The 12,393-nt window shown below is 25.5% G+C and overlaps 1 protein-coding gene across 1 annotated transcript; it reads right to left on the bottom strand.

Moving 5' to 3' along the window:
* Positions 1 to 4,253: 4,253 nt before the first annotated feature.
* Positions 4,254 to 8,001, bottom strand: LOC132918611 (uncharacterized). Its single transcript, XM_060979959.1, has 7 exons — positions 7,990 to 8,001; positions 7,811 to 7,864; positions 6,945 to 7,097; positions 5,858 to 6,132; positions 5,260 to 5,418; positions 4,929 to 5,005; positions 4,254 to 4,844 (listed from the first exon to the last, which is right to left on the bottom strand). Exons 1-7 carry the CDS (start codon positions 7,999 to 8,001, stop codon positions 4,753 to 4,755), a joined length of 822 nt encoding a protein of 273 aa, XP_060835942.1. The 3' UTR covers positions 4,254 to 4,752.
* Between the last annotated feature and the right edge of the window lie 4,392 nt (positions 8,002 to 12,393).

The raw sequence follows: 12,393 nt of genomic DNA, 5'->3' as shown, positions 1-12,393 counted from the left end.
ATCATTTTCTATAGGGAATATGCATACCCAGTTTCTAGTAATTATCTGGAAATCACTGAAAATGAGTAGATGATTAATTTTTTATTTATGATGTCACTATATGTTTTTACAGGAATGGTTTAATTATTTATATTAATTATATTATGTATATTATGTTATGAGCAAAGTATACAATTTGAGTGCTTTCTATAATGCCTGGGCTTTATATAAAATGGCCTTTGTATATTGGCCAATATAATATTTAATCATAAAGGACGTAAAGTATAGTCAAAATATAATGAATAATAAAATACATTCATACTATAATATTAGTTATATTATTAAATTTTTTATTTTTATATTGCTAAATATTATAAATTCTTAAATACCTATAGGTATATAATTTTAAGTTGTAATTTTGAGAAATGAAATTTAAAAATGTATTTTATGTTCCCTTGTGTGTAGCATAGACAACAAATTATCAAATAGTAAATGCAATACATTTAAGTAATATAAAATATTATATAACCCATAAATAGAGTTATAAGTTACAACGCTATCCATTGCAGTATATATATAAAAATATATTAAATTATTATTGTATTTGCAGATTGCAGATGTGTATCTTGCGCAAATGGGGAATATGTTTTGTCAAAATTATATCTCAATTACCACATAAATACTTAATAATATTATATAGTATAATTGTCCGTTAATCATCGTTAATAATATGCCCTGTCAATTATATTTTTTAATATAAAACTCATATGCGTATAATGTATATAACCCATACGTTGGGACAGTGGCATACTTAAGTGGGATCACCACCCCTCCCCCTCAAATTCAGGTTTAAGTATGCCACTGGGTTGGGAAGCATTGGCTTAATGAGTGTAGTACTAACATATTATAACCTTTAAGACTTAAGTATTGATATCTGTATATAAACGGTTTGAAACAATTAAATAATTTAATGGAAGGTTTTTAATGTTAATTTAGGTAGACGTTTTACTGGATATAAATATACAATTTTAATAGTGAAGAAAAAATCATCGAAGTTACATTTTACAAACATGGTAAACATGAATAATAATTAAATAATAATAAATGATTAAATTATAATAATACAATTATGAGTATAACAATAGGGTGTTACCCTAACCCAGGTAGAAAACTTCAAAAATGAACCAAAAAATCTACTTAAAATTTAAAAAAGTGAAAAAAATTTAATTTAAATATAATATTCGATAAGCATATAATATAATCATCGTATGTGTGAAAGCATTTGTATTATAGGTACCTAAGTCATAATACACGTATTATAATTATTTATAACAGGCGATTTTAGCTAACATTTTATAAGATAAATAAAAATAAATAATATGAAAGTTTTAAAACAATACTAACTATAAACAACAAAAATATTTAAATATAATGATGCATACAAGAAATATTCACAGTTACAAACCTCCTCTCCAACCCAAAAAACAGAAAAAATTGAAAATATAAAAAGTTTGTATGATACATACAAAATAAATGAAATGAAATAAAATGAAATAAATAATATGAAATGGTTAAAAAAAATACTTAACCTAGGACCTAGATAGATATAAAAATGATATTAAATTAATATATTATTACATCATATTATACACATTAAATAATAAAATAAACTAATATTGTGAGAGATTAAAAATATAACTGGCACATAAAATTTGAAAATACAAAAAATTTAAAACTACCTATATTATGATTAATTTATGATACACATTATAAAAAATAATTAATAAAAACGAATACTAGTTGTCACAATTAGCAATATATTATTAATATGCATATATAATACGTATAATATATACAACGTATATATAAAATATATGAATATTCGTGTTAAATTATCGATCACATGTAAGAATTGTAAGATTATAAAAAATGGTATCTAATTAAAGATTGAATCAGTCAGAGACTGATCATCTCGGCTAAAGCTAACAAATTTTTTCTTTTTGGTATTGATTATAATAAAGATATATTAAATTTTATTGTTATAATTCACTTGTATATATTTATATTAGCTCAATAGCTCCGTTGTATCTGGTCCACTTGGTCCAGGGTGTGCGAGTTCTAGGTGCTAACCGCAGAGTCAGCAGCTCCTAGTGCGAACAGTCACTAAAAATTTTATAAAGTCGATTACCGTATTTGTGAGTTACCTATCAGTTTTCTATAACTTATCAATTATCATTCGGTGTAAAAGTTTGTCCCGTCGCATGTCTGGTTCTTTTTTTTATTAAAAAATAATAAAAACATGCCAAAAATTGAAATTGAGTGTCTAGCTATCAGTCATCAATCGGTGTAATACCATGCCCCGTCGCATTCCCGGTTTTTTTTAATGAATAAAAAAAATATAAACATGAAAAATGGTAATTCGGTAATCTAATTATCGGCCCTCAATCGATGCAAATCGATACCTTTACTCCTAACGTAAAAGTCTGAAGCTCTTTGGAAGAGAAAATGTTAGTCGATTACACATTTTATACTTTTTGATTGATTTTATTATTTTAATAATAAATACGTAATTTTTGAGGAAAGTTAATTTTAATAATTTAACTTTTTTTAAATACATTTTGGATTGTTTTGAATAATACTTATTACTACTTTGTGTACTTTGAAAAATTTTAAAAACGAGTACCTATTGTTAAGAAATATAATTAAAAATGGGCCAATTAAAAAAAAATAATGTATAAATGGTAATGAAGTGATTTACGACGTTCACGTTTATAATTTTTAGAATTTTAATCACTAAATTTGTTTTTCATTTTCAATTTAATGAAACATTTGTATTTACGCTAAAGCTAAGTCTTAGAAAATTTTATTTTCACATTTGCTTCCTTGATAAATAATAAATATTATTAATATCTGAAATCTGTTAAAAACTAAGATATAAAATAAATACTTTTTTTCTAATAAATAAGTATATTTTGGTGCTTAGACTTTTTGGCTTTTAATTTTTAAATTTTAAAATATCGAAGTTTTTGTTTGATAAAAATTACAAATACCTAGTATTTTAGTTACACGAGAAAAATATTTAAATTTTGTCATTATTGATTATACATACCTATACCTACTTCTTTGAATATTTTTTATTTCGGGACCTAAGATAGGTAAGCGTTTACTAAGATATGAATGTATATAAGTATATAACTATTTGCTAATATAATATACTAATTTTGCTTTCCACCGTTGTTACTGAAGAAGGTAGTTTTCTAGATTTATTTACTATTACATTATATTTTATTATATTTAATATTAAGAGGACGCTATACCCACATGTGTTGTCTCTGTCTTATACACGCGTAACATAATTAAAAACTGTTTTTTGCGAGACAACTTTACTTATATTTATATCAAAATTACCAACATTTTAAATCGCATTGAGAAGAACTTTACCTGTGTTGTAGCGTTTTAATTTTTTTGATAGTGGTAACCAATAATTTTTAATAATTAAATGAAAAAAACCTAAAGTTCTCAAACCGATAACTTTAATTGCATTCATGTTATCAAAAAAATTAAAACGCTACGACACAGGTAAAGTTCTTCTCAATGGGATTCATAATTTTGGTTGTTTTGATTAAAATATCGAGGGAGTAAAGTTGTCCCGCGCAAAACAGTTTTTAAACTATGTTACGCGTATATAAGACAGAGATAACACATAGCGTCATATTAATGGTAGTAATATTATCTTCGAATAACGTTTCCGCATAAATTAAATTTAAGTTTCAGCTCATTTTGACTATTTCTTTTTTATATCAAATAACATTAACAATACTACAAATATATCCAATAATATACTTTAATCAATATTTAGTTATTATTGTATTTAATTATACTGTACATTTATAAATTTAGTTGTTAACTGTAGCTAGTATCTATATTTTAATGACTATAATTCAAAGAGTATTTTCAGTATATACTACCTGTATAATGTTATGCGTAATTAGTTCTGTAATGTGTATCTTGTAAGCACTAATCCATGTAATATTGATGAACTTTGAAACTATTTAATAATTGAAAGTTGCAAGAGACAATTTAGGAAGTTTAACTGATAAACATTTTTAATAACGACAAAATGCGCCTATGGCGCTAAACTTAAATAATAATAATTTTTAAATTTGTTAGTATTATTATAAAAAGTTATAACAACTTTTTAAGTAAACAGACCCTAATATTTTATATCATACTATAGTTTTGCTGTACATAACTAACCGTTTAAAAAAAAATAATAATAATAATAACATGTATATTAGGTACTGAATTTTGTTACACACTGCTCGCGCGCGGCCCATGGGTTGGGAACAGTTGGTCTATACTATATTCCTCGATCTAATTATGTCCGCGTTATATATACAATAATATGATCGATATTAATGTTAATCAAAAATCAAAATATGTGTTTGAGGGCGTAACTAAATCATACATCGGATGATATTACATAAGGATATCATTAGTTTTTGTAGAATATTATAAATACCTATATCTAATAATATTGTTTTGTAAAAAAAGATATTAACCACGTGTTAATTTCTTTAAATTGTAAAGATCATAAAATATAATATGTAATGTTTGCTATCTGTATTTTTAAAAAATGTTTTCCATTGACAAGTGTTAATGAAGGAATGAATTAGTCAACTTGCGATCTATACGCCACCGCGATACCGTCCATCACACCATCAACAATTTGTATATTTCTGTATAGTAAACTGACTGCAGTGGCTTCAAAAATTAATCATCAAAGTGATGTGCTTTTGTAAATTTTGATTTAAGTTCGTTATCTACATTATCAGCCAGACAGGTTAACGGACAACAGTTTTTGGCTAGTAAAAAGGTGTGGTATTAATGTATTATTCACTAAGTTTGGTTATAGACTTATAGTAGTACCTATTACAATATTATCTTACTTAAATTACTGTCCATCATGGGATTAACTGTATCACCACAATTATCCTTGTACATGTACGCACCGGGTTCCTTGTAACTGTGAAGATTGCCGAAAATAATAATTTTTACAATATTTAAAGTATCTACCTCTGGGCTCTTATAAGTATTTAAATTTTAGATGAGTGGAGTAATGATACATTGGTTTTTTACTTAAATTTTTTGGATTTTGTTAGAAAAAATGTTAAATGTTATTAAAATAATGAGTTAGTTCATACATTATACAGTTCTTTTAGTAAGTTATATTGTTATATAATAATGATTTAAGAAATTATTAAAAAAATAAAACTGTACCTGTAGTTATACATTGTACAGTAGTTCATAGCGTTATTTGGTTTGCAATAGCTTAGTTTTGTGGCCCATGGTGTTCGAATTTTTTCCTGTTTTTCTATTTTCTTGTAGCTAGATCTGTTAGTTGTGTTTAAGTCCATTTTTTCCACTGGAGCGGTATAACTATATTATGTTAAACAGTTAATGCATATTATAAAATAAATGTAATTATTTTAAAATAATGAAAATACGATTTGTATACACTACCTAGAACGTTCCTTAGGATTTGCGAAGCACAGGGAATAAGTAATTGTGTGACCTCAGTGCGAAAATAATAAACATAAATATCTACTTAAAAGTGTTTTTTGAAATACCGATTTACTTTTTGTACCATTTATATTAATTAAAAACTACCGAATTTTAATAGAATTGCCAATATTTTGGTAGAAACAGAAAAAATAGAGTAGTATTATAGAATAGTCATTTAATTAGTAATTACCTCAAAAACATTTTCTATACTCCCTCCTTTCCCGATTTCCGCTAATCTATGACTCTTTATGAGACACTGTAGAACACATCTGAATCCTATCGTCCTCAATACAAATACTGTGGTGGTACTTACCATTGGTTCGGTTTAAAATTGTTCTCTCGTTTCACACAAACGGGCTGGTAAGAACAAGAGCTCGTGGTGAGCCCCGCCATCGGACAGTCAGAATTTATCACAAGGCTGTCAGACTGCATAATTTTTTTGCCACGTCCGAGGCCTTCGTAGTCGCATGGTCCGTAATAATCGTGTTGCTGGGTAGTCATCATCCGCATCGGTCCTTGGTTCTCCGGACAATTGTCTTTGGGCACGATTTTTTGCACTACTGATACACATTGTACTGGGTAACTCATCTGCGACAGTCGCAGTCCGATAAAATATTATTAAAGATTTGTGCAAGAAAATATAAATTTATTTATATTAGTCTATATTATCAGTACTTATACAACTGTGGGCTGTTGAAATATTGTATGTATTTATTTTATTTTACTTGTTTTCAAAGGTTTTTATGAAAAACAAAATAATAATTATTTTTGATTAACTGCACAATTGAATAGACTGTCATTTTATAGTAATTTTTAAATTTACAATAATAAACTGATAATAATAAAAAACTACCTTACTTATATATTAATAATTCCTTTTCCATCTCTCTGAATCAATATTATTTTAAACATTTTAAATAGGTAATAGAAAAATTAACATAAATAATACCTTCCAGAAAAGATTTTAAAACAATAAAATTGCATATTGTTATTTCAAATATCACACCAGACATTAATTTATACGCAGAAATATACATCACACCCCATTACATTAATTTTCTTATACTTTAATTTTATCTAGTTATTACTAATTTATTTTTATTTATCCATATTTAAAGGTTAAAATGATTATAACATTTTTTCAAAGGTCTTTATATTAAAAAACACGTATATGTTTTTATTGTTTATTTTATTAAATTGGTGCTTTTAGTATGTGTCCAACAATTTAATTTTAGTGTATAGTAAATTTCCTATTTTTTAACGATTTTGATGGTAAAAAAATAAATACACATTTAATTGTAAGTTAGTAAAAAATATAAAAATTTGACGAAGTTTGAGTTCTAGATATAATATAAAACGTAATTATTATGCTTGAAAAAAAAACAAACAAAATACTTCACCCTTTGAGACGTTTGGTTTTGAAATTTTCCGGCCATGACTAAGTGATCTTTGTGTACGATAGGCTTCGGTCGATTTTCACACACATCGTGATGGTAGTACGAATGATTGTATACGGAGTCGTCAGTAAATGGTATATTACTCACGTTCGATTGCTATATTATTATAATATATAGGTTTACTCATTTAATAAATAAACAATGAAATGTAATAGAGTAAAATATTTATATAATTTTTTACATTCAACTTATGCCTGTAAGATAAGAAAATATAAATATCTTAAATTATGAAATAAATAAAAATATTAAATTATCCAAGTAAAAATTATAAATAGAATACATAATAGTATAGTATAATACACTATAATACTATTCTTTTCATGTTAATATGGTTGATTGTGAAACTTCTTATAGAAAACTGCATAATATATGAACCAAAATTATGTGATACATTTAAAGTTAAAGAAAGTTCCTATTGTTCGAAATGTTATAGGTACCAAACACTAAAGAAAAAACACGTAAGTGACAAAAGTCGTAAACTTTCAACTACCTATTTATATTTCATAAATACGTGTATAGGTATTATAGTATATAATATAATATTCAAGATGGTACCCATACTTAACTCAAAAATATGGGTAAAAGATTATACTTGAAAAAAAATACTTTGTCCTGTTAAGAGGTTGTCACACCCAAATGTATTGTCTAAATATTACAAATATACAATTGTAAATTTTACATTCACAATAATTTTACTCCGTTATTTTTAAATTAATGGTGAATTGTCATTTTGGAAGACATTTGGAAGCTTTATTAAGCAAGTTATGATAATTTTGTTTACAAAAAATGTACAGTTTTAAAATACTTACTACGTTTGGTTTGCACGATTCTCGTCGACACGGCTGCACATATTGAAATCGATTCTGAAAATCAATAACCGTTTATTTAAACGATTGCTCTTGGTTGAGCATTTTATTATGTAGCACGTTGAGTTAAACAAAACTAATTGTAAAGATCAATCATACATTTTATAAATACATAGATTTACAAATTCAGCCATATTTAATCTATAGAGTTTTAGTTAAATATTAATAATACTTATTACTTATACATATTATACACTATCAGTATTCAGAGTTAGAAATATATCACATAATTTATAAGTACCTACAAAATGTAGTCTGTGAATGGGAAATGCCCCATATTTCATTTTTTAGTACCTACTCATAAAGATATAAGTTTAATGGATATAATATATATATATATATATAAATTATCTATAATAGTCACTATCTAAATAATATAATAATGGACTTAATGTTATAACATTGTATGAATGACTCCCAGTAAAGAATATCTATTCTATTGTTACCCTGGCGGCCACGTCTCCATAGTATGTAAGTACATGATTTAATTCAACATATTCTTTTTATTATTGTAAGTATTAAAATAGAGGGTTGTAAAAAATTCTTTTACAGAAAATATTAAACCAATATATATATACACGGGGTGATCCATTTATTGTAAAATAATTAATATTTTAGAAAACACTAACATTTTTGAAAATATTTCTTTTAAATAATTTTAAGTCGTTACAAAAAAATATTTTTAGAAAACAATTATAATTTTTTTAAGTTTTTACTCTTTTGAATGACAGCATACATTTTAAATTTAATATTCTGAAGGAAAATATTATTCTTAGTATTACGATTTTTCAAAATAACATTTTGGACTGGTAGATTATTAGTTATAACTTTATAAGTACCTATTTAAAATATAAATGAGCAGAGTAAGTAAGTTGACCAACATTTTGCAGAGTAGGTTCTCTTGTATCATTCCACTGAACTCATTAAAACATTAAAATATACTTATATAATTACGTCGCATTTCTTTGCTCCTGTAATAACTCTGAACTCAAATATATAGTAACTATACTAAATGTTGGATCAGCGTTAATAAAATATATTGACGTTTATCAATTTAGGTTAGGTTAGGTTCAATAGATTAAAGCTAATTTCTCAATCATTAATCTAACTCAATCGATTTTCTCGTGAATCAAGTTTATATGTAAGAACAGGACCTGCATCAAAAGTGAATTATTATTATTTCAAATAATAAATAGGGAAGTTTATATTTTTTTGTCTTAAACTTATTATACTCATAGATTTTTGATTTTTAAATGGAAAAGTATATATTTTAATTTTTGTTATCAAAAGTTGAATAATTTTCTTTAATTGTTTAGCTATTCTAAAGTACTGTTGATTAAAAATACATAACACTGATAGATATATAAATATATTGTATCTATATAACTCGATAAATTTGTATATTTTTAATACGTTTTATTACCTTTAGAGTTTGGCAAGCCTCTATATTTTGAAATCTACAATTTTTTTTTTCAGCTTTCTGTATACAGGCTTTAGGAACAGCGTTAGGCAATATTGAACACTATAAATAATTTTTTAATAATATACCACATTCATGTTACATATTCTATGTTACGTTGTAACACTGTATTACAAGTTACAACAGTATTATTAAAATATTATTGTATTTTTGTACTTCAAATGATTGTGTTTGTAGACATTCTTTTACTTGAGACATTGTATATTATGTGAAATTTGGTCAGTTAAAAATGCTACCTACTTAAATTTGACTTATTTATTTAATGAAAGTACGATTAAATTTTGATTGTTAAAAAAAAAAATTAAAAAAAAATTAAAATAAATTTACTTATATGGTTGCTTAGTATAAACAATACTATTATTGTGCGAACATAATATAACATTTATTAGCCAAATACTAAATACTGATAATTGGAATTTTAGGTATATACTAAATAATATATACTTTGGCAGATAATAATTAAATAATAATTTCTTTTTTAATTTTAAATTATTATATAATTATTCTTCTCGAAAATTTGCGTTTGTTTTATTTGTTTGAAACATTTACTGAAAATAAATGTATTATGTGACTGTTTTTAATATATTTGTTGATAAAATTTTTAATAATTATTGTAAACAATTTTCAGTACCATAATCGATTTAATTATTATTAAATACTGAAATGCTTCTTTGTGTACATAGCCATACTCCAAGTCTACAATATTTTTCTTTATACTCTCTTAATGTTAAATACGATACTCAAAATATTTAATAAGTCATAATTACGAATAATTAAGAACAAAAATATTCAGTTAAAATAATAAATATTTGGGACATTAACCTCAGTTTTACATTAGATGTTGTATTATTATTAACTTTATTTTCTCCACAATAAAGATAATTAATAATAATAATTTAATAATAATTAAAAACAATAATTTTAATTAATTAATTGATGGACTACAAAAAAAAAAAAATCGACCCGGAAAAATTGTTTAACCGTTTCTCGAATTTAATTTGTTTTGTCCTGGATAATATGTTAAGTAATTTTTTTAGGATAAAAATTAATTTAAGTTTTATGTAACATATTGCCTTAATTCGGGGGTCTTCGACCTACGGCCCGCCAATCTTATTTATGTTTAGTATAAAATTAGTTTTCATTGTATTAATTTATTAATTTCTTACTAAAAATAAATAATAAAATAAGAGGGGTTCCTTTTGGTGTTATTCATAACAACTTACAATAGTCGACTTATAAAATATATTGATCGTCAGTTAAAAGACACTGCTAAAAGTTTTTAGATTTTTTTTATTTGCCTTGGATGAATCTAACGACTTTTCGGATCCCGCTGAGTCGATGAATCTTTTGAAATAACAGAAGAATTGGCTGTCGTCCATTCAATGCAAGATACATGTACCCGTGGCAATTTTTTTTGAAGCTAAAAGAAACTATTTTTGCTTTGGGCCTTGATTTTAAAATTTTAAAGGGCGTAACGACTGATGGAGGTTGATACATGTATGAGACACATAAAGGTTTGGTTGGAAATGTTTGTAAAATTGTATTGGATATTGGATCAACAGAACTACAAAACCAATAGCTATTCACTGAATTATCTACCAGCAAGCTTTATAAAGGAAAAATGCCCGAATATTTGAACAGCGGAGGCGTCAGGATTTTTTTTAGGTAGGGCCAAAAATTATAAGGTAGGGCCACAAAAAATTAAAAATTAGTATATTATAATGTCTAAGGTTAGGCTAGTGGTACTTTTCAAGTAGGGCCATGGCCCTACCTTGCCCGTCCCTGGCGCCGCTACTGTATCTGAAGTTATGAATATTGTCGGGCAGAGTGCAAATTATATTCAAAAAAGTGCTCTCAGTCACCGTCAGTTTAAGAAATTGTTATATTCTTTATCATTGTGAAGTTCGTCGACTCAGCCGAGGTTACTTATGTCTTTGTTAAATATTTTTTTATTTCCATTCAGAAATCGACATGTTTATGACAGAAAAAACTGGTTAACTAACTTGTATTACAATAAAATAAATTCTGGATTATAAAAATAAAATAGAAATAGAAATAAATATACATTTTTCTAAATTAATCTTATCTTTTCTTTCACTTCATTAACACTCTATTCATATACTAATTTTTGGCCTGCGATGCCAAAGCGTATCTCAGATTTGGTCAGCCGTAAAAAAAGATTGGAGACACCTGCTTTAATTTATCAATTATTTAATTACAATAACTTATATTTTTCATTTAATAAAAATATAATATAATATTAAATTTAAAAATGTACCTACATAGTTTTTTTTTATCCAATAGGTCACTTTTATTTTTAACAACCTCGATATTATCCAATGTATTTTTCTCTACATTCTTAAAACAGGGACTCATCTAATTATTAATTATAATAAATAACAGACATTTGTTAACTAGTGATCATTGACTAACCGGGGAAGTCCCAATATCCCAGGTTAGTAAATTTCGCACTGTTCAGCACCATCCAGCATACCATTGCCAAATTATTTAAATAATATCGTATAATACCTATAATATTTATAAAAAAATGTTGCATAACACGACTAAGCGGTGGTAGTAATTTATACTTATTACCAAACCTTGTTCAGTAATAACCTAAAAAAACATTTCATAATTTAACTAAATACACATATACTGAAGTATACAATATATATCATAAGAGAGATGTTTTTTCCACTCTGTATTTGGGGGAATAGGGACATTTTTAAAATATGCATTCATTGATGAGTCTTATTAACTAAGTACTACATGTAACATTTTAAAGTTAATTTAAAATAAAGTTGATAGTACTAGTTTATTTTTTACTATGTTTTACTAATCACTTTTACAGTTCAGAGTTAAATTTTGAAAAACATAGTGTTTAAAAATTTTATATAGGTACACAGATGTAAATTCTGTGCTAATACAATTAAAGTTCCTAATAATAATATATTCCATCAATATGAAACACATGTTTTTCTATAGTTTTTACTCAAATTAAGTTTGAAATATAAAAATAATGAAAAAATGTAACACAACGTCTATA

This window comes from Rhopalosiphum padi, chromosome 1 (genome assembly GCF_020882245.1).
Source record: "Rhopalosiphum padi isolate XX-2018 chromosome 1, ASM2088224v1, whole genome shotgun sequence".
In the NCBI taxonomy this organism is placed as follows: domain Eukaryota; kingdom Metazoa; phylum Arthropoda; class Insecta; order Hemiptera; family Aphididae; genus Rhopalosiphum; species Rhopalosiphum padi.
The sequence above is the reverse complement of the archived record's forward strand: the minus strand, read 5'-3'. Positions and strand labels throughout refer to the sequence as shown.

Coding starts and splice junctions, on each gene's coding strand:
- LOC132918611 (XM_060979959.1), bottom strand. Junction 5,419..5,857: donor AATTTTAAACCGAACCAATG/GTAAGTACCACC, acceptor AACATAATATAG/TTATACCGCTCCAGTGGAAA. Junction 4,845..4,928: donor CATGATGGACAGTAATTTAA/GTAAGATAATAT, acceptor CCTTTTTACTAG/CCAAAAACTGTTGTCCGTTA.